The following is a 23,904-nucleotide window of genomic DNA, read 5'->3' as shown; positions in this document are numbered from 1 at the left end:
ACTGCTTGTCTTTAAACAAACTTCACCTAGATCCAAATGTGCTAAAATTAATTGAATGCTTACCACATAAAGGTACCCAATATGTGAATGATTACGAATGCGACCTTAACCCAGTGACATCTGGTGTGCCACAGGGGTCAATTGTAGTACCTCTTCTTTTTATAGTATATATTAATGACCTTTCTGAGTCTCTTTCTTCTTCCATACCGCTGTTTGCCGACGATTGCGTGATATACCGAAACATTACTAACTTCACCGATAGTTTTTGCCTCCAAGCTTTACATGGTGGGACCACTGGACGTGGAAACTTGATACTAACATTGCGAATCAATGAGAACTTCACGGAAGGCTAATACCTAGGATCTAGCTTTTTTCTGAATGAATTACCCTTACCCCCCTCCAGAGTTATAAATTCCTTGGTGCCTACATTACAAGTGACCTTACTAGGCATACTCAAATTCAGCACATTACAAACAATGCTAACTGGATGATTCGTTTCCTTCGTCAAAACTTTTGTATTGCACCAAACTCCCTAAAACTGCTGTTTTACAAAACACTAGTGCGGTCAAAAGTAGAATACGCCTCATTAGTTTAGGATGCACCAACTAATTTTCATGTTCGAACCACTCCATAATTTTGCAGCACGACTTATACTTTCAAATTATTCTCGTTTTGAATTTTTGAATACAAATTTAGGCTTACAAAAAACCCTTTTCAACAGTCCTCGCTACATATCATCTCGTTTCAAGAAAAAGAGCGCTAAAAACCACGAGAGAAAAAACGAACGACGAGACAGATGCGCTTCTGTCTCGTCGTACTTCGTTTTTTCTGCCGTGGTTTCTGGCGCTATTTTCTTGAAGCAATATGCACCAAATAGCCCAACAGCATATTTTACTGAACTATCATCTAGCATAGATCACCATTTAGCGTTGGCATACCCCAATGCAGAATTAACATTTTTTGTGATTTTGTTTTGGTGCTAAGAACCAATAGTGACTGGAACCGCCCTCCGGCTTCTGCTGTCGCAATCAGAGATAATACGACTTTCAAAACCGCACTTTTTGGCTTATAACAAAAGACTGCCATTTCCGGCCATTACTCGCTTATTATTGTTTTTTGATTTTTGCACCCTGTTCTCTCTTTAACTGTTGAATAGCCCCATAGAGTGTTAAATAAATAAATAAATAAATAAATAAATAAATAAATAAATAAATAAATAAATAAATAAATAAATAAATAAATAAATAAATAAATAAATAAATAAATAAATAAATAAATAAATAAATAAATAAATAAATAAATAAATAAATAAATAAATAAATAAATAAATAAATAAATAAATAAATAAATAAATAAATAAATAAATAAATAAATAAATAAATAAATAAATAAATAAATAAATAAATAAATAAATAAATAAATAAATAAATAAATAAATAAATAAATAAATAAATAAATAAATAAATAAATAAAATCAGCACCTTCCTAGGCCAGCGGCTGACTAACTACTACGTCGTGTGTGCAACAGCACCCAGCGTACGGCAAGTGTAAGGTGTGGTGAACGTACACGGGTGGTCCAGGAAAAACGAGGCTAAATGCGAGAGGAGGAACAGGGTGGTGAGGTCCCCGAATGAGGCGGCGATGGCCGGGGCGATGTTGTCCGGGTTCTTGTGGCACTTGGTGGCCACCACCACCACCGTGGACATCACGCAGCCTGCGATCGCCAATGCTTTAGCTCAGACTTGTGTGGTGTCTCTACTACAAAAGACGTTGGAAACGTCACGTTGACGTCTGTTGACGACGGTTGAGCCCTTTTGTTTGATGTTTCCGGAACGCGTGAGTATATTATCTTAAGGAGTAGCAGTCGTTACGGGATGGTTTTCGTCCCACAGCCACGCCGCCATTCACCAAATTTACTCACACGGTGAGTGAGATACACGCGCGTAAATTAAGGGCACTGCCTTGCAACGGGTTAAGGGTACAAATTTCTTACCTGTTTGGACAAATGTAATGAAAAAAAAACGTGTTTCTTATTTTTTATTTTACAAAAATGTTTTAAAGAAACAAAACAGACAGAAAATAAAACCACTGAAGACGCTAATTCAATTCACTCCTACATAGTTACACTACCAATACGTATTTAATATGAGACAAAACACGGTGCACATAGAGGATATTTATGGTGGGTGAAATAACTGTTCATCACTGGCGTTAAATAAACTATGGTGATTGAACAGCCGGTGTAACAACCTGTAACGTGGTAAAAACATATTGAAAGCTGTGCTCGATAGCCGAACCGCGATGGGATAGCAGACTATTTCGCTTCTCAGCCGCATGCGAGGGGCGACGTTTCAAGCAAGAGCTTCCAGAGGAGGGTCATTAGCGATTTCGCGCCGTCGTTCATCTCGATGGTTGCTTTGGTATCGTTTCGCATCTCGATGGTGGCTTCTGACATATTAGCATCCAAGCTAATGCATCGCTACTTTACTACCCCTCCAATTTCATCGCTTCTTTTACCGACAGGTTCCAAGTAAAATTTTTAACTGGTACTGATAGTTCTACGTTGGATTGACCTCTTTTTATCTCCACCTGCATTGCAGTCCCTTTTAGTTACTTTCACGAATTCTCATCTTACGTTTTGTGTACTACGCTTAAACCACCGGACTTCGGGTACGCGGGTATCTCTCTCAGATGGTTTTGGACTGATACTGTCCCATTACCACAAAATGTGTACACCCGTTTTTTTTTCAAATGGTAACTCAGGCGCCATCATTTGTAACATACTTCCGTACAAATATCTTCCTTCTGAAGCAACCTCAACGGCTTCGCGCTTAAGTTATTGCAAAGCTTTTCTTCCAAATGTACACTGATAGGGGCGCCTGGATTTATATTTTCCTTCACTTATTAGCCTCTATCTATTTTGCCTATTTCTATGTTATCTAAGCTGTCATTGCTCCTTCACTGTATTGGACGCATTTCATAGTCTTCCAGTCCTCTTTCGCCGCTGCCTGTCTACGCTATTCATGTAGCTGTACGTAAACACTCATTCTGACTCGTTTCAAGGATCCATAGTTCTTCATTCCGCTGTCAGTGGCCAAGGTAGATGCACCTCTAACAGTGCCCTTCCTGTGCACTTTTTACGGGACTCACTTTCTGACTCAACCTTAAGAGATCCGCACACAATTTATGAAAAGGAGGAAGCCATATTTGGAAGCCTGTCAGCGCAGATGAATAATTACCGACAGTTGTCTTGGGAAAAAGTGCATACTTAACTCCATCTAACAAATTCAGTTGAGCCCGATAAATTCTTTGGTCTGAGCCACAGACAGCACAGCACGAAAGGAGTGAAATTTGGCGTACACATATCTTTGCCAAATCAGATCGCTGCGGAAGAGTTTAGGTGTCGATAGAGGCGTTCTTGCTCCTTATCCAAGTGCATCCTTTCTCAAGCTTAAAAGAAGATTAGGGGTACAGGGACGGGGCAAAAGAAGACAAGCGAATTCGCAGCAGACCTTAAACTAATCCTGGCATCTTGAAAGAATAACCTGAAAATATCCGCGGTAAGTTATGGGACCTTTCGGGAAAAAAATTCCTCAAATGTTATTCATGGCATACCCATTAGATGCTGACGCGTGACGACATTATGACCACAATGCGCGGTCTTTGGCATTTGGAACAGCCTTCAGGTCCACTTACTAAGGAAGAAGCTGGCCGTGTTCACCGCAGCCAGGGACCCAGCAAAGATGATTCCTATGTGCGACATTTCAAACGTTTCCTCGAGTACGACGCCCTTGAAGACGGCGAACACACAGGCGACCGTAGAGGCCACCGTCGACTGGCACTGCGCATTGATTGCATAGGATGGCTGTGGTCGATGTGCAAATGATGTGAAAAATGTGAAAAATGGGTAAAATGTGATGCAAAAAATGACCGGGTGTTGGACAATGCTGGTCGCCTGCTTTTCCCTATCGTTAAAAGTAAACAAGAATTGAGTGTCTATCCTAATCGGTCAGCGCTGTGGTTCTTTTCCCCTTCAAACAGTATGGGCGAATTAAGCAAATGGTACAGTGCGTGCAAAAAAAAAAAAACGCTATCCAGAAGGATAATTTCATTTTTTAGTTTACATTTGTAGCTAAACATGTCCACTGATAAGCATGAAGTTGGAACCATCCGTAACATCTTAAGCCAGCGCAAGAACTGCAAAACTTGGTTGATAATTGTAATTCACCGTAACATTAAAAAATGAAGGAAGCTCACTCTAACGAGCAAGAGTTGAACGTAGAGAAGCTGCACGCACTCTTCACGAGCATTGCGACGGTTGAATTCCACGACTGTTGGCCGATTTGCTTCTTCGTTGCCGCAGCGACCTTTAATCCACCATTGTTGCTCCAAGTGCGAGCTTCCTTCATTTTTTTTTTGGAAGTGATAATTATTGGGCATCACCTTGGAGGGAGGTACGCTATGGCGTGTATTTCACGATCCGTGCAAGTGTTGCCACGATTGCGGCGAACGCTGGAGTTTTTTCTTTTTTTTTTTGCCAATCTTAGCCAACCTCCCTAAGCGGGTATGCTTGGCTTGACAAACGTGCGCAGGGGACGCTGGGCGGTCGCTGCGAGCCACGCACACACGAGCGCTCCGCATTTTCTTGGTTTTTTTAATTGCCGGAAGATCGCTGCGTGTCACGCAGTGACGGGCGCGCGCTCCGAATTTTTGAAGTATTTTTAACTGCTGACACAAAACATTACGACTTGCTAGACAGCTTCGCTATTAAAATATTAACAGAAAAAAATATGTTCACTTCTAAGTAATTTTGCGGTTACGTTAGATGTGTGTTGTACTAGTGCACATTAGCATCTGGAATCTGCAAGACTATGGAACGACACTGTGACTTCAAAAACGTCCGACGGAGGCGGCCGCAAATCTGCGGGGAGGCGCCCCGTGAACTCCCAACTCTTTGCCGTTCCCCCGTCGATGCGCGATCTCTCCGAAGTTCGCTTGTGACGGTAACCAAGAAGAGTAAGAAGGAAGAGGGGAGGCGGAGGGGGGGGGGGGGGCGTCGAAGTGACCATGTACTCGCGACCCACGCCGACATCAACTGGAAATTCGTAGAGGGCATTGCCCATCCACACGCCTCTTGAAGCTTATAGATGCGTGACCGTTCATTCTCCCAGAGCCGAACTCTACCAGGTGGTCAAGATGAAAAAAAAAAAAGGGGGGGGGGTGCTTTTTATGCACGTGTCAGCAACAAGTCAGCAACCCTGCAAGCTTCTAAATGGCGCAATATGGAAGGCGTTATCCATTGCTATCGTGAACGAGCAACATAAACTCCCATAGAGCATACAGCGGTGCTGAAAAGTTGAAGCAAAGCTCAATGTATTTGCCCAGGTGCAATCATGCCAGAATATGAATCCTGATATTTGATATGTTTTGTATTCGACTATACTCTGCCTTAAGGCCCTACTGTGGCAAATGACATCGAGGGGCTTACCTGGAGAAGGGCTATGTTTGCAAATATCATTGGCAACTGGTCTGCAACCCTATTCAGATTTCCGAGGTTTGCCTGAAAGGAAAAACCGAAACCAAGCGCTTCTTACTTATTCCCCGCGAATTTCAACATACACGACGGGAGATATGTAAAATATTTCTGCGGCGTACACAATTAAAGGAAAGACTAATTTTGTACCAGAAAGGTAAAACTGGCTGGACAGTATGTTTATAAGAAATAAAAAGAAGTAAGAGGTGAGAACGCAAGTATTGTTTGAACGCACCGCGTCAACTCTCTCCCACCTCTACTCCACTTTTCCAGCCAGTGAGTGCACTTTCCCGTTTTCGCCGAGGCTTCATACGGACAACAGAGAACAACGTCGCCCGGTTTTGCCGCTGCTAGCCCAGTTAAAAAATGGCGCGCTCCCTTCGCGGGAAATGTCGTCGGAAGACGACAGTCTTCTGCTACCCATGCCACGTAAATGCCCCTTCTCTGTCCTCTCGCAGCCCTAATGATAAACCCCTACGGTCTCGCTCCTCCTAAAAACAAACACGGTGGAGATTATCTCGAGTCAATTTAATTTTCCCGCTGATTAAGATCATGATTTATCAGTCACGCCCTTCGCAACGGGTCGACACTGTGAGTGCTCTGGCCCGTCATCTCGAGCGGCGTGTGCAGGACACACCTTTTGTTACTAAACGACCAGAGTTAGGGGAAATTCCCAAGCTGGAGTAAGTTTCTGTGAAGGAAAGTTTGATATCCACCTCAATGCAGCCGTACGACAACAAAGGAAGCTGTAATGACCAAAGGAAGCTGTATAGCTTTCCTTCGTGGTCGTACGGCTGCATTGAGGTGGATGTCAAACTTTCCGTTCACCTTTTGTAACTGTTGGACCTAACTGAAATGGCGCCAGGAAGTCTAGGTTCGGGCGCGAGATTTTCTTTTTAGTTGCGGGTCACAATACTGTTTCAACGAGGATTTTAGTATTTGCTGTCGCAAATATCAAGCCCGCATCTAGTTTCAATAAAAAAACGCTACACTACCACTAATTGACCTTTTTCCTTTACAGTGTTTACCAGCATGAGGAGTTTTACAAGGTTTAAAGGCTTGGAAAGGTCTTTCCTACCTAAACTTTCTGTTTTTGAATACTTCAAACTTTTGGCCGGGTTGCTGAATCAAGGGACAGACAGACAGACAGGCGTGAAGCAGACCTAAATTTCTGCGTGTAAGTAGCCCAAGAAAGACTATCGTCTTTAAAAACCCCACCAGGTCCTTCTCGTACGGTAGAAGCCGCCGAGCATCCGTTCTTTTAAAAACATAAAAAACAGCGCAGAGGCGAGGACGAAAGAAGTCACAAACTAAAGCACTGACGAGAAACTGGAGAACAATTTACTACAAGACATTAACTACACGAAAAAACACAGGACGCCAGCATGCGTCCTCTGCTTTGCATCGTAACAAATCCCGTCTTAAATAATCTTTTCCTAAATAGTTATTTTGTCTTGTAATAAATTGTTCCCCAGATGTCCATCAGCGCTCTGGTTTGTCACTTCTTCCGCCCTCGTCTCTGCGCTGCTTTTGAAGTGTTACATAGGCGTACCGTACTAGACCAACGTGAACCTCTAATACGTTATATTTATAGTACACTGAGCATCCGTTCAATTTATGGATAAGGCCGAGTGTCAAATTCCAGGAATTCCAGCCGAAACTTCGTCGCGTGGCCATCCTGGAAACTGCGGAAACTGCGGGGCCGCCACCACAGCTAAGGGGCGACCGTAATGACGTGTTCTCGGAACGGGAACTCTTCCCGGGTCTCGAATTGCTTCGGTGCCGGGAAGACGGCGTGGTGGAATGCAAATCAAGAGGTTGTACGCCCAGTCTTCGGCTTTCCTAAGGCTGCGCGACGTGTTCCGTCGGCGTCGCCCTGGTGGTAATTAAAGGCTCTCAAGCACAGATGCTCGCTCGCCCGCTTCACTGCTTGCCACGGCCAACCTTCATTTGCACATTTTATGCATTCTATGACTTTCCCTGGAAAAGTATGATATCCGTTTTTAAGTGAGGAGTACTTTAGGGGCCCAGCTTGTCACCGTAGCTCGTCTGGGGTCATGGTACCTCGCCACTGTGATCACGTGGTGTAACGCACCCAAACAGAGGCTTCGGAAAGATCATCCCTTCCCCTGGTCGCGGGGTCGCAACTGGGTCTCTCACTTTGCGAAGCCGGTTTCAATCCCATTTTGCAAATAGGCACACCTTACTCGCACGCAAAGTGTAGGGGGGGATCTTTGCACTGCACCGTCGCCATGGAGGCTCCCGTTGCTAGACTTCAAATGAGTACAGAATACATTAGAGGCTCGTTAATTCAACTGCAGGGGGACGCCACCTCAGTTTGATTTATTGAAAGTTCGAACTAACGTGAAGAACAAAAGTCGTACAATGGGATTGGTAGGGCAGCAATAGAGCATGCGAGCAATCAGATGCTCCAAGAAGTCCACGAGTGAAGCCTGTCTTTCCTCCCTGAAGGCGAAAGCAGGCGCTCTTTGCTGAACGGGCGAATCTAGCGGAAGGCCTTCTCTTCGCCCTCTTCAAAACTGAAGAAGAGGTGGCAGGCATGGAATCCGGTCATTACTTCCAAGCGATAGACACACCGGTGGTTCTTACGCCCCCTCCCTTAGTCACTGGTAATGACAGGTTCTACGCTTGCATCGTCAGAAATCATGCCATATGTCGTTGAATTCGCATCGACGTAGCCCGCAAAGAAACTTCTTACAAAACATTCGCCCTGCGGGTTTCACATCGATTTTACCCGATTCACTTCTCTCCCAGTTCTTCGCCCTATTCCGGAGGCATCGCTGCATCCATGTGGGCAGCGGGTGCATATATATGGCAGCGGGCCAGGCCCCAGGTTGCCGGCGCGGTGGCGCGTAGTTCAAATCATCCGTGGCGGAGGCCACTTGCGTTAGATTTCACGGACTTTGTTATACATAAACCATGGTGGGAGCCTGGTCGGAACAAATCATACAGGTAGAGTTAATAATAAATTCAATTTATTGAAGTTTGAATGAAGGTGCTTTCACTGTAATTTAGAATTAGAAAAAATCATGAATTATTGCATTGATTACATCAAATCGATGAAACCTCAACGCATTGTGTCATAAGCGTTTTCAGTGGATGTGGCGCCCTCCCTTGACAACTTTCAGTATCAACACCAGGCTGATACCGAAACTAATCGAGAGAGGGCGCCACAGCCCCTCTAGTAAATTACTGTTCCGCATTTGAAAGCTTTCACGTTGAGTGGAACTACTTTAATTTTGCTAATGTTCCTATTTTTCGACAGAGCGTTGTGGTTTCTACAGAGCGTTGGGGAAAAGAGCTATTTATAGCGGCTGGAGCGTTCGACGAAAAATGTGGTTGCTCGAGAAGCCGAAGCCAGGGTATATCAAATGAAATGAAATGAAATGAAACGCTTATTCGACATTATTAGTGGGTGAAAAGGCCAGGAGCACGAAAAGCCAATCGGAAGCGGCTTACGCGGTTTGTGCCCCCTAAGTTGAGAGTTAATCCATCAAAAAATATTTTGAAATTTTTGTGCATTATACTTACGAAGACTATATTATAGAACCTAGAAATTTGGCCAGCGTGCCACCCGGCCCATTTTTTTCATTACAACGCTGTGTCGCCGCATCGATGGAAGCACGCGAGAAACAGCACACTGGTCAACCGTCGCGCCCTCAGAGTGCACCTTTCAGCGCACTCAGCGCGTTTGGAAGGAGGCATTTTTAAGAATCAAAGATCTGTTCCTCCAATAAATTTTTATTAAAAATTATTTATTTGATTACTTTTCTTGCCAGAATTACATTTTCTCTGAATTAAAAGTGAAATATTAGTGTCGTTTGCTTGCAATTTCTTTGATTACTTTTTGTTGCCAGAATTACTTTTTCTCGAAATAAAAGTGAAAGATTAGTGCCGTCTGCTTGCAATTTGTTTGATTACTTTTTGTTGTCAGAATTACATTTTCTCGAAATTAAAAGTGAAAGATTAGTACCGTCTGCTTGCATGCCGCTTTTAATTAGCTGTGGTCGTCTGCACAATCTGGTGAGCAGACGATCAGAGGCAACAACAGCTACTTTTCACGGTTGAGAAATTCCTCGATAAATTTATTCAGACCCGAAAAAGGATGAAAAGCAATATTAATATTGCTAGGAGAAGGTATCAAAAGAACTATTTAGGTTTTAGAATAACGTGTAAATAGCCAAAAGGGCCACTGTACAGAGAGGGCGCTGCAGTCGACCTGTGTGCTGTCTTACCGCGGCTTTCATCGCAAAAAGAACCCTGCTGAAGTCCTCGGCCGGCAGACTAGCCAAATTTCCAGGGACTATTCTAACATTTCCCCATTCAATAGTGGCCAGATTGGGTACGGCTGGTCGGGAAGCGAAAGTGTGGGGCTGCCGCAACACAAAGTGTTGAAAAATTATCCTATTTGCACACGATTAGAAAAAAGACTTGCACAATAGAACAGAGTACACAGGATGAGTATAAAGTAGTCAGTATCGTTGTGTCTATTGTTTTCTCGCATCCGCGTCTTTTTGGGCTGTTTTTTATTGTGCCCAAAACCAGTTAGGTCCACGAGAGATCGAACATGCGTGTACACACTCATTTTTTATATTTTTGGTCGTATTTTTATGTGTTATGCGCAAGCCAGGGAAGAGCCACCTTCCTATAGCGTGTGCACTCAGGGATAAAAAGAAATCCCAAAAGTGGCGCCGGTAAGGCGTGGTTCCCGGCGGCTGCAGTTCTTTCCAACTTTGGGTCTTCGCACACGGCAAGGTGCAATCGTTCTGACCAAAATTTCTTCGAAAGCAAAGACTATACAAAAATGACAAACATTTCAAGGGAAACTTTGTGTGCTGCCGTGACCAAGAAATAAAAGAAAATCGTGAAATCGGGCCAGACGCTTGATTGTAGCTCAATTTGATACCCCCCCGCACCTGAAAAAGTGACCTACTTGTGAGAGATAGATAATGTCAGGCAGATATTTCTAAACATATGTGTAAAATATCGCTTATCTATAGTATATAAACGCAAAAAAGAATTGACTGCTGTGCTTTTTCTAAAAATGCTCAACTTTAAAAATAAAAAAAACCCCGGCCTGTATTTTTCTGAAAAGTGGATAAATGAGTGTTTTGGACAGGTCCAAAAACACTGCAGAAAAACATATTGCATAATTTCTTTTGTATCAAAGTTATAAGCGGCTGAGCTTCACGCCCTTGAGACGCGTCACCGCATCATGTGCTCCTCTACTGCCGCTGCTTTTCTGGCTTGGCGCTTTGATCAAAAAGAAAGCGTCTAGTTTTCAACCTTCGAAGTCCATCTGAAAAAGACATCCGCGTTCTATATCTTCTTGTATATGCGATGTTTCACTCAATGAGCGCTAGCACAGGTTTGCCTGTGACAGAGACCCGACATACAACGTGTCTTTTCAGGCGCCACTTTTCTTTTGGCAAAAACAAAGAGGACGAACAGGCACTTTAGAGGGGTACGGGCTACTTTGGTACACCCTAACCTCTTCAGCGTACACCTCCGGAAAAACGAAGTATTCATAACTTGATAAACCCATTTCAGTGACTTTGGAGTTCAGTAAACGCCTAATCATCCCGAGCCATTATTCAAAAAAACTTGGTCTGATAATACTTAGCAAGAAGTGAAAAACGGCGCCTGTTCCACACACACACACATATATATTCTAGAGTATTCCTTTACAAATTAATGAGTGATTTGGAAGGCAACTTTTCAGGAAACTGTTGTATGCTGCATATCGCATTGTGAGAGCGTGAATTTCCACACTTAAGATTCTTTCATTATACTTATTTTTTTCTTCGCCTTCCTTTTATTGAAAATACCATGAACTGTGCAGACCACAGCGCGCAAGATCCTCACGGACTCTCAAGAGGCGTACTCAAGAACTGAACCGCTAAGCGCAGTCCCCTGGCACACCGGGTGCTATAATGCCGATCCGCGCACGGAAAAGCAGAAATAATGTGAACGCCGGTACACGCTCCCATTAAGTGAAACAAGTTCACTCCCAAACAGTCCCGCGTACTCTAGACAAGCAAGCATGGGTAGTGCGGTAGACATTACCTGCTCACCACATGACAACAGATAATTCAACAATGTAAGCTTAGTAGGATAACACTCCAAATTCCACATACAAACATCACAAAACTTTACCAGACGACTCTCATGCTTCTTCAGATACTTACCCGTACCGTGAACTACCGAATTAACGTAATATTTCCAAGCCAATCATCATCATCATCATCCTCATCACCACCACCAGCCTATCTACGCCTACTGCAGGGCAAAGGCCTCTCCCATTATTCTCCAATTACCCCGGTCATGTGCCAACTGCGACCAATTTATCCTCGCAAACTTCTTGATCTCATTTGCCCATCTAACTTTCTGCCGCCCCCTGCAACGCTTTCCTTCTCTAGGGATCCACTCTGTTACCCTTAATGAACAACGGTTATCTTGCCTGCGGATTACCTGTCCTACACATGTCCATTTCTTCTTCCTAATTTCTACTAATATGTCATTAACACGCGTTTTTTTAATGATCCACTCCCCTCTCTTGTTCCTCATTGTTACACCTATCATCTCCGTTCCATTGCTCGCTGAGTCGTCCTCAATTTAAGTTGAACCCTCTTAGTGAGCCTCCGAGTTCCTGTCCCGTAGGTGAGTAAAGTAAGATGCAGCTGTCATATACTTTCTTCTTCAGGGACAATGGTAGGCTGCCATTCTTTATCTGAGAATGCCTGCCGAATGAACTCCACCCAATTCTGATCCTTCTAATTATCTCTGCCTCATGGTTGGGATCTGGGCTCACAACTTGGCTTAAGTAGATATATTCGCTTACCACTTCTACTGCGTCACCACCTATCTCAAATCGCTGTGCTGTCAGGAGGTTATTGATCATTACTTTCGTTTTCTGCATATTAATTTTCACGCCCACGGTTCTACTCTGTTTGCCCAGTGCAGAAAGTATGATTTGCAATTCGTCCCCCTAGTTACTTAGCAAGGCAACGTCATCAGCAAATCTGAGGTTACTGAGGTATTCTCCATTAACCCTTGCTCCAACCTGTTCCCAATCGAATGTTCTGAATACTTCTTGTAAACATGCTGTGAATAGCATTGGATAGATCGTGTCTCCTTTTCTGAAACCCACCCTTATATGTATTTCACTGCTCTCTTTATGAATGATGATGGTAGCTGTGGAGCCATTGTAAATATCTTCTAGATGTAAATATCATCTACACCCTGGTTCCGTAATGCTTGAATGACGTCTGAAGTTTCGACCGAGGCAAATGCTTTCTCATAATCTTTGAAGGCTATAAAGAGGTGTTAAGTATACTCCGCGCACTTCTCTATCACTTGATAAGCCAATATTCAGCCGGATGCAAATTCTTCCCCAAACCAGAAACACCTAGTCACATACTGGGGAAATGCAAACTTAACCCAAGGCTCCCACCCCTTGTTGTATCCCCTTCCCCCAAAGAGCAGCGAGAGACTCTCCTGTCTATATTGTCTTGGGACACGTTTATGTGGAAAATGCCCCACAGCGTCATGACCCTAGACGACGAGAACGACGAAGTGGCTGGAGCGTGCCTGGTGCGGGATCCATGATGACCGCCATGCACATAGTGATATCGCTAAGAAATCCACCATGGCTCCTGTCACTTTTCTCCTGCCGCCACGTAACAGCACATAGCTCCTCCCTCCTGGACCAGTCAATCCTCATCGTGAGGGCACCAGCGGTGAAGGCGGGGTACGGATCACCTAAATGACAGCCACTTCCGTGTCATCCTCTAATCAATGTTCTCTCTCTCTCTCTTTCTCTCTCTGTGCGTGTGCGTGTGTGTGTGTGTGAGTGCGTGCGTGCGTGTGCGTGTGTGTGTGTGTGTGTGTTTGTGTGTGTGTGTGTGTGTTTGTGTGTGTGTCCCTCATCTTTTTTGTTGATGCCGCACGTGGCGATGCCCAGATGTTTTGTTTCATTAAATTTTGTTTCATTTTCAGCGGTTGCTTTGTGTCAGGAATATTTTAGTGAGATCTTCGTCATTGTTTACACTAAGCGCAGTTTGTTCCTTTTAAAGTTCGCGTACAGATTATCTTCCCTGTCATGGTCACCACACGCGTGGACCGCAACGTTGGATACCCAATCAAGTTTTGTTCTCCTAAAGCCAGAAGGAATCCTTTGTGGGCTCTGGCACTTATGCCATAGCTCCGCATTTCTAGATGGCATGGGTCTCAAAGAACTGCCACCCCACAGTGAGACATCAAAACAACCTAAGTTTGGTGCATTTAAGGCCGGAAGCTAAATCCACGAAAATGTATCAGTGACCCTATAGCACCGCGTTCAGTCACCTGTGTGCCGAGTCGGGCGACGAGTGTCTGCTCCAGGTTGCCGTTGAGGCCCAGCAGGGGTGGGACCAGAACGAACAGCTCGCGCACGCTCACGAACACTCGCCAGTCCTGCAGACATTGAACGCGTGTAAAGCGAGAAGGCACGAGGGGCAGATGCAAACGGCACCAAATTAGGCCTCCTTTTTTTGAAGTGAGCGACACCCAGGAACGGAAGCTAAGTCATATAAAACTTCAGTGACAAGAAAAAACTCGACAACTATCCCCTAAAAAAGGGGTGGCAAGAAAATAGGTGAAATACAGCCCCCAAAACGTGTACGCAGACCGTAAATCGTATCGAGACGGAGCCAGGTCCTGCTGTTTCACGGGTCAAAATGAGCCAAATCCTTTTTCCCAATGGGAGTTTGCTTTCGGCTTGACTGTTCAGACTGTTTCGTGGGTGTTTTCAGAAGTTTTTTTTTTTTTTTTTGCTTTTGAGAGCTGGCTTATTACGAATTGAGACGGCAATTGGGAGATCGGCTTAAAATTTGTCCCCAGATGTCAACGACGGAATGAACGGAAGAAGAAGTGAACGAAATGAAAGTGAGAGATGTGAAACGATGATTTCATCCAGTCTCTCCCGTCCCTAGTGAGTAACTCTGATTACATTTATTTTTTTAGTCTCATATTTACCGCGTTTTTGTACTTAACTAAATAGCCGCCACTTACAAGACCGGGGAAAACTCCCCCCACCCCTCCTCTGACAGAAAGAAGAAGATATGAACAGCCTTCTTGACAAGTGTTTGGAAATTGATGGCAAGGCAATGAAGAGCTCGCTTACTTCGTGAGTGCCTTCAGGCGTGCCAAAGAAATTTATCTTTGGGAAGAACTAGAAAAGAGCTGCTAATGGTGCCAAGATGACTCACCTGCTCTCCATGTATAGTTCTGCTGTCCTTCAAGCCCTTTGCATATGTTTAATGCCTTTTTCCGCCAAAACTCAATCGAACCATTCTTGAAAGTCAATTTAAATAAAGTTTTCATAAGAATAACGCGTCAACTTGAGTTTCAATTCAATGTGAGCCAAATACAAACTTATTCTCAAATATTGCTCAAATTCACTCCATAACTTTTATTTCTTGTGGCCATAAACGTCCCCTAGCTGAAATGCAAACTATGTAATATAATAGCTTTGACAGCGTTGCATTTAGGTCCGGTAACAAAGTTCCGCTTCTTTCTCAAATTCGCGTTACGTGGATCTGGCTCTTCTCGAAAACAAAAACGCCTCAAATATTGAAGGCTATAGGCTATCTTTCAAAGTGGAGTAAAGCACGAGCTACTTACTCAGCTCAGGTGGGGCAATTTGCGTTGGTTGTCGGATTTAGCACCCGTACTATTTTTTTACAGAACGTTCCCTGTGTTAAACTGACGAAGAAACACAACAACAAGCCTACCCCATGTTCGGCTTCAATTACACGGAGCACTTCCCCCACTATAAGCCACAGTAGAATATCGCGTAGAAGCAAGCTGAAGCAAATGAACCGCTGCATGGTATGATTTCCCTCTACCTCCGTTAACAACGTCTGGGAGCAGCCAGATATTGCGCGAGAAATAACTGACGCATTAAAGTAGTGTTTGTCGTAGAGATACCGTTTGAGATTTGTTGGCACCCCTCCGCCTGTGCCTCAAGTAACCCACGCCTGTTGCGGGGCTAATTTGAAGTGGAAGAGGTTATAGTGGGGCGACACCTGTAGCTTGCGCGATAATATAAAAAAAAATCACGCATCCACACGAAGTGAATCATGACGAGTGGGTGAAGCACTGGGGATCGTTCTTACCGGAAATAACCCGTGAAAGTGCTTACTGCTGCTGAAACGATTTCCAATCCAATCCAATACAATTCAATTTATTCCAATCCAATCCAATCCAATCCAATCCAATACATCCAATCGAATCCAAATGCAAATACAATTCAATCCAGTTGTCTTCGCGCATGCGCAGAACGGCTCTCCAGGAGCACTCTCTCTCTCTCTCTCTAACCTTTTGCGAACCTTTTATTTCGTTCTTGTTAACCTTTCGTAACCTTTTGTTCACAGGTGTTTCGATTTACACGGTGCTGTGCGTCTCTCTCTCTCTCTCTCTCTCTCTCTCTCTCTCTCTCTCTCTCTCTCTCTCTCTCTCTCTCTCTCTCTCTCTCTCTCTCTCTCTCACTTTCTCTCTCTCTCTCTCTCTTTCTAACATTTTGTGAACCTGTTATTTCGTTCTTGTTAACCTTTTGTGAACCTTTTGTTCACAGATGTTTCGATTTACACGGTGGACTGCCGTGAGCACAGACGCCGGACGCCGGACAATCGTCGGCCTTAAGGTGCTTCGCCCCTCAAATGCGTCCCCACCTTGATTACGTCGAGGAGGAGGCCGGCAAACACGGATCCGACTCCAGCAAGGATGAACGGCACAAAGACCTGAGCGGCCGTGGACGAGATGTGCGATCCCAGCAGCGACTCCTCGCGCGGCGTGTTCTGGCCGCCGGGGCCCACGCAAGCGTCGGCCGACCCCACGAAGGTGCGGTACTCCGGCCCGGGTGAAGGTGGTGAAGGCAGTGCGGGCGCTGGACGAGACGTCGAGCCACTGCCACGAAGGGAGCCACCGTGGCTGTTAACGCTCGACGTCTGCGGGGCGTCCTTTGCAGTTGGGTTGGCCATGGTACTGTGGTAGAGAAGAAGCTGCGTACAGAAGTTCGACGAGATGTCACGTATAATTTTGCTATCTTCCACACAGAAAAGATGCGTTGCACTGTACAAATGCGCTTATCACAGTTAGTATTTAAGACAGCAGGTGCGCAACCTTGATAGCATGAGCTAATAGGAAGAACGAGGTGGAGGCCCAAGCGTTCAGCCTCCGCGTCTAGGCTACAGGCTGTATGGGTCACATATCGCGTGTAGTCTGGTTCAGAATAACTGTTGTATGTCACCAACACACTGAACTCCTTCTGCGTGGCTAAACGTCTATTGCCGTGTGCCATCATGTGCGCAGGTTCCTTGCTAAACCACATTTACGTGCTTTATATGTTCTCTAGCCACGTTTTAGGTAGCATGTTAATGGCATTATTTGCACTCTGAGTGCGACAATTTCTATTAGTTAAATATGTGCATTCTCATTGTGGGACCCGAAACTTTCTTCCAAATGGCTTGGGGATGCAAGTCAGTACACTGATTTGTAACCATCGATAACTTCTTTACTTCGATGACACTTCTTGGGGGACATATTGCGTTTTTAATTTTCTGGTGGCGTGAACTACTTCTTGTATCAGTATATAAAGAACTATCAGGTGATGTATTATAAACGAGTGGCTGAAATATGTTATTGGACGTTTTTGGTGGTCTGAGAACGGCTGCGGTAGTGCTGTGATATACGAAGCGCCATGGAATGTGTAAAGACGACCTCACTGCACGGGTTGGTCTCCCGTAACCTGATTGTCCTTTACACACCGTCGGCTCGAATGCCCCTAACCTTGCAGGATTGCGAAAAGCGAAAGCCGCATAGGTGGGGGAGAGGATACCATTGGCTTCCTCTCGCGGAACCGTTCCTTCCCCTCTGTTCCAGTTGTTATAGGGCATCTTCCTTGCTTTCATGGTCGCAGTGAAGCACCGCTACCGTTGGGTAGTCATGTGCGGATTCATATATGAGCTGCCTATTTGCACAGACCACGGTCGGTGCAGCTGCAGTAAAATAGAATGGGAACTGCCTTTTCCGTCTTCTTTAGAGCATGTCAGATGCGAGGGTTAGCTTACATGACAGGTTGTATCGCTGAGGGATTGACCCGCCTTTTAAAGCAACGCTCGCGCCACATGACTGGTATTCCAGCTGTCGCTGAGGTATCGGTATGTGCAAAGAGCTCCGGACTCAGACTCAGACAGCAATAGCTAGACAACGCTTGGTATAATCGGTGTACTCAGGCAGCGTCTCAGGGTACATGCAGGGCCGGATTAACAATGCTGAGCGCCTGGTGCAAATAAACAGAGGGCCCCCAAGCTGCCTCCTCACTCTCTCGCCATTCCTGAAACTTCACGCTCATTAAATAAGATTTGATTGATTGATTGGCTGTTTATTGAAGGAGGTCATAAGACCCTGAAGGGAATGTGGGACAGTGGGAAAAGGGAAGAGGTATGCAAATAAAAGTTACCAGAAACACATCTGTACTTCTTGTCACATTAGAAGGTCAGATCCGCACTTGTCACAGAATCACTGACCCATACAGGGCTGAGTCAATCACAAATCAAACAGCTTTATAGAGACTATTATGGAGAGAGAATTCCACAATTACAATTCGGTACAAAAACACACGCCGTATTTACTCAAAGGATATTCGTAGCGTTTATGAACATAACCTGGCCGTTTAATCTTTCGCACAGCGCGTGGAGAGATTTTCGTCGTAATTCAGCTACACCGGGAGAAGAAGAAACATAGACAGCATTAAGATTTGTCGGGATGGTTGGTTCATATTGAAATAAAGAAAAGCTGCGGCAGAAGTTAATACGAAAGGGAGAAATGCATACGACACGTAGAAGTACAGTTCAAGAATCGTGCGCGTTTCTTTCATTCGTCTAAACATTTGCGCATTAAACATTTATTTGGCATTCAACGTCTTTCCTCAAAAATCAGGAAGCGCATGCGCTAAAAATGGCTTTCTCCATGTCCTTGAGTAATTCGGCAGCGCATGTTCTGTTTGCCTGCGTGTAAGCGCTGCCGAGGTAGACAGGTAAAAAATGTTCAAACATACGCACAGTAAATAGGCTACGAATCCTCTGGCTATTTTGTGATCTCATCCAGCAAAAAAAATTTAAGCTCTGCTTATTAGGCAGCGTTTTCATACAAACAGTGATATTACATTTATTGTATATTCGGCCGACTGATCCTGACAAATAATTTAAATAGTTTATTGATGAAATGGTTTCTTCACGCGTGAAGCAAAATGTTTTAGAAAAGGTGGCGCCTATAGAAACCGCGATTGAGGCTGAATTTTCGCAAGAATGTTTTTAATAACACTCTCAAATAAACAATAAAACATTTTGATTTATGCGCGGATCATTCCCTTTTAAACAGATAATACAATTACATTGTTGTAGTATCCGGGAGTTTTCGGCTTCGGTTTCGGTTTTGATGTGAACTGATTCTACCACCAGGGGGCTAACCCCAGGGTATATATTTAACGTGACTGTATAAATTACTCTTTTGGCTTGACTGTTCGACTCGAGCGTTTGTCTCCTGCTTCGCGCTTCGGGGCCGTCGCCGACGCGACACCACAATTGTCCATGCAATATGTATTTTTATAAGAGCAGGAAACCCACTTTTATAGCAGCGGGAAAGAAGTTCGCCCAGAACGAAACGGTCTTGCGTCTACCCCGTCAAGTCGCGTCATTAGGCCCTAAATTTCAAAACAACGCGGCTCTCCTGGCGTCATTTCTTTTTCGGGAGAGCGGCTTGTATGCCTTGCTTTGCGAGATTCCTGCGTGCGTAGTGCTACGATGGTACCAAAATGCCCATTTGGCTGAGAGATCAACAGATATAACCCCAATTCTCACAAAACCGCTCGAAGGGATTGGCCCGTTACGATAAGCGTTGCGGGCATAAACCCGCGGCCGACTAACTAATCCCCATTTTTCTGCGACACGAACATGCACACCATCAAAGCGAGGAATTTTCTCACGTTGCATTTTTCTGCTACGCACTGCGTAGCGCCTGCATGACCGACGCCTGCGAAACGTAGACGCCTACTGACGCATGCCTCCCAAGGACATATGACGGAGCACAAGAGTGGCTGGCGCACGAGGCACGAATGGCAAAGAGCCAAGCCGTCGCCATACCTAAGCCCCCAACCACCACCAATAGCATATTACGCCGAAGGAAGGCCGAGCAAGTATACAACGTGCAAGACGAAAGGCGCCGTTTTATTAAAGGAGCCATGAAGAGAAAATACAACTTCGTGTAATTAGAAAGAACTACGATTCAGTATCTCACTCAGCTTCATTACAGCTCCAAAAGATGTTAAAAAAAAACCAAGAAGTATTTAAAAACTTTCAAATTTCGCGCTACAGTGACGTGTTATGAGCAAGAATGACGTCATACGGGGCACACAATAAAACATACTTTTCAGTGCGTTAACTGCCCTTTAGCATTCAAGTGATGCGGTCAAATGGAACTAGAGGCCCCATTACAGACGTCCGGTCATGATTCGTCGCGACAGGTCAGTTAGGCGACCGCCAATCGCACAAGCAAGGTTCCGTGACGTCATATAAAAGTTGCGGGAAATTAGCTAGGGGGTCGCGACTGCTCCACACGTTTTCTTCAATATCTCCGTTATTTGTTCGAAGATTGCAATGATATCGGTATCATTGTTATCGGGACTAAGCAGTCTTTATAATAAACCCAACTTCTATTTTGTCTTCATGGTTCCTTTAAAGCGAAAGCTTTCTTAGTAGGACCGATGGCATCTTGCAAAAAGCAAATGCATCCCCATAGACCGGTTGGTCGTCGGAAATGCTGTTATAAAACCTCTGACCACACGGCGCGTGCGGGAAAACAGGCTTAGATTGTGTCAAAACGGTCACTTGAAAATACCGAAAAAAGGATGGTTCTAGATAAAACAATACGCGCAGAGACTATGAAGGAGGAATAGAATTGTGTTCCTTTATCTCATAAACAACGTAGCCGTATGCATTTCGATCGTTCGTAGATGCGGTTACTTAGTTCGCGAAAATCGCCGCATGGGTTCGTTCTTATATTGCGATTGGGTCTTTAAAGTTTTGACGATCGATTGGACGGCATTGGGCGAAGGTTGGACGCACTTTTAGCTTGTTTGCGCATAATGTTGTTGCCATGTTATGCTAACACAGAATGCCATGTTAAGATAACCCCGGAATTAGTCCTCTAGAACGAATGATATAGGACACAGTACGGTGAGCCACTGGCAAGCGCGGCGGAGAATTATTTCATGAGGGAAAAACGTTTTCCCCCCGTAAAGTTCACTCAAGTTAATCCTTCATGAATGCTAACCAACTAGCCCTCGTTCCCGTGTTTTTGAAGAATTATTCTGTGCCGGAGCTTCTGCCTGACAAAAGTTCAAAGCTGGCTGCGCGCCGGATAATTGCTCCTGACTGGAACAGGTGACGTGCAAATTGAATATTGACATTTAAAGCGCTTGCACACTGTTTTTTGCGTATAAGTGGAACTGACTTCGATCCCGCGCACAACGCGCTTCCCCAGTCCCATGACACGCTCTATAAAGAAGCCATCCACAGAGGTAACTCACAACGAGCGCGTCTTGGCAACTTAGTGCTCAGACGCTAAAGTGAACATTTACACCAAATAAACGCGCGTGCTTACTTGCTTGGGGACCAAGCTGGGCTTGATGTCGGCTGAACTGTTCGATGCCACGTCAGGTTAGATGTCGGTTACGAGATGATGTGACGACGACGACGACGACGACGACGACGAAGATGATGAGCATCAAGAAGAAGAAGAAGATGATGATATTAATTAGCCTTGCGAGCGAGCACATTGCTAGTGATTGAATTGATAAAGCCTACCATTTGATTGAATTGATAAAGGCTACCAAAAAGGGTCAAAGGTAATATAATATCGGAATGAGCAGTGCGAGATAAGAATTACCACTATACCCGCCCTGGTGGCTCTGTGGCTAAGGCGTCGTGCTGCTGCGCCCCAGAACACGAGTTCTATCCCAGCCGTGTTGGCTGCTTTTAAGATTGAGGGGAACACCGAAAACGCCCCTGTGTCGAGATTTCGGGTACACGTTAAAGATTCCCACGTGTACTAGTTAATCCCGTGCCCTCCACTACTACGAACCTCATAGCCCAAATGTAACTTCGGCGCGTTAAACCCCACAATCATCAGGATTACCACGATGAAGCGATATAAAACTGTGGCGAAACAAAATAAAGCAAACAACAAACAAATGGAAAGTGATGATGATGAGGACGTTTTCAATATGATTGGTATCCACTGAAACGAGTAGAATAGTCGGGGCTGAAAATGTGAAGTGGTTCAGAACCTCTCGGGCCATCCTTGCGTAGGGGCCGCACCGACGTTTGCCCGCTGAACTGTTCCTGAAAGACTTGCCTGAACATGTTCCATGATACTATGAATTTTAGGTGGTTTTTCATGTGTATGTGTCATGTAACATTTTTGTTAGACGTGTACATTTTACAGTCTTTATTACTTGCATCTGTCGTGTATGTGTATTTCATGTAACTTTTCCACTCCTGCTATGTCTCTCGTTGAGACAGCAGTATTTGTAAATAAATAATAAATAAAATCTTCGCTGTATAGTTCTCATTTCAATATATTGTCATACTAGAAACGTTAATTATTTCCGAAAGGGTCATCATCACCATCACCATCTTAATCGTCGTCGTCATTATCATACATTATCATTATCATATACATACTTATCATACTCAGGTACACAGCAGGACGAAGGCCTCTCCCACGGACCTCCAACCGCCCCTGTCTTGCGCTGTCGAGTCCACAGTTTGCCCCCTAAGTTCCGTATTTCATCCCTCCATCGGGTAAGGCCTTACCCTTCTTCTAGACCTATCTCTTGGTATCCACTCTATTACCCTACTTGTCCACCGGTTGTCGGTTCGTCTCACTATATGACCAGCCTAGTTCCATTCCCTTCTCTTTATTTGAACTATGATATCGCCAACTCTAGTCTGTTCTCTGATCTAGGTATCTCGTTTACTGTCCCTGAGTGTCACTCCTAGCATTATTCGTTCAATGGCCCGTTGAGCCGACTTACGTTTACTTTCCGCTGGTTTAGTAAGGCGCCCAGTTTCAGCTCCGTATGTAATCACCGGCAGTATGCACTGGTTGTATATTCTTCTGAGTGACTGAGGTAGCTTACTTTTCGTTATTTGGGAGTGCTCACCGAGTGCTCCCTAGCCCTTACCTATTATGCGCCGGATTTCTCTCTCGTGGTTGCGGCCAGTATTAACCATCTTTCCGAGGTAGTTATATTTTTTTACTTGTTCTAGCGTTTCGTTTCGTAAGCTAAAGGGGCCGAAATGGTATGCGCGGACTACAAGGAAAACCGATGGAACCACTTCGCGGCCCGCACGCGTAATAACGACCAATATCCCATATACGTGCTCCCACCAGCTTGGGGCATGTTGGATACGGTAATTCCGCCCGAGCCGCAATGCGTCATTAGCCCCTACGGGTATAGAACGCCCGGCTTCATTCGCCCCTGCGGAATAGGCACATGCCCAAACGTTCCCCTGATAAATAGTTGACACGTGTGATAAAAGAAATGCGTTGCAAGAAAAACAAAGAATTAAAATATTGACTGGCGATTACGATACTCCCTAACGCAATATTTGGGCGTAGCAGGAGTGCGCTGAGGCAGCACTCACTGGTGGGTTCTCTTGATGGCAGCGACCATGAGCCTCTGCGTCGGCGGCGCGAAGTGCGTCTCAGCAGGGACCGTGAACTGTGTCTTAAGCGGACGCATATCATAGTCACGCGCACGCCCCCCTCACGTTTTCGCCAAGAGTCGCGCCGTCGAGCGCGTCGTGCGGGCACAGCATACTGTCCTCTCCCTTCCTCCACAGCACACTTTCGGAGAGCGCTGGTTCGCGACACCACGGCGAACCGCCATCCCCTTCTCCAATTCTGTGACTCTCTCCTCCTTTGCTTTCTTTCATCGATCGTTCGATTTTTCTTTCACTTGTAGGTTTTGCCATCGTTCACGCGGTTACGCCGACAACGTCGCTCAACCCAGAGACGGCCGCCAATGGGCTGCGCCCAAAAAGCAGATGGCGATTATTATACTCCTTAATGTGAAATGTGTGGACAGCGCGAACTGCAGTCTTCTGGGTCACGGCGCATAGCTGCTGCGTCTCAGGAAGCGATCGCGTGATCAGCGAACGCACGGCGGAGCGCGCTACTCTGCCGTCATATCGCAGCGCATCGCCACCGCTGAGCATGTTGTTGCAAATTGTGTTTGAATCTTT

General features: G+C 45.1%; 1 protein-coding gene across 1 annotated transcript in view; it reads right to left on the bottom strand.

Annotated features, from left to right (window-relative positions):
- The window catches only part of LOC144180244 (solute carrier family 41 member 3-like), a 36,701-nt gene extending 20,126 nt beyond the window's left edge, over nucleotides 1-16,575 (bottom strand). The window contains exons 1-4 of the mRNA XM_077708624.1: nucleotides 16,267-16,575; nucleotides 13,901-14,008; nucleotides 3,697-3,865; nucleotides 1,568-1,714 (exon numbers count right to left, since the gene is read on the bottom strand). Coding sequence (XP_077564750.1) covers nucleotides 1,568-1,714; nucleotides 3,697-3,865; nucleotides 13,901-14,008; nucleotides 16,267-16,575 — 733 coding nt within the window. The remainder of the gene's footprint in view (nucleotides 1-1,567; nucleotides 1,715-3,696; nucleotides 3,866-13,900; nucleotides 14,009-16,266) is intronic.
- Nucleotides 16,576-23,904: the final 7,329 nt, after the last annotated feature.

This window comes from Haemaphysalis longicornis, unplaced genomic scaffold, assembly GCF_048455015.1.
Source record: "Haemaphysalis longicornis isolate Haplotype H1 unplaced genomic scaffold, Haemaphysalis longicornis Haplotype H1 scaffold_4, whole genome shotgun sequence".
NCBI lineage: Eukaryota > Metazoa > Arthropoda > Arachnida > Ixodida > Ixodidae > Haemaphysalis > Haemaphysalis longicornis.
Note: the sequence above shows the minus strand (reverse complement) of the source record. Positions and strands in the feature narration are given on the sequence as shown.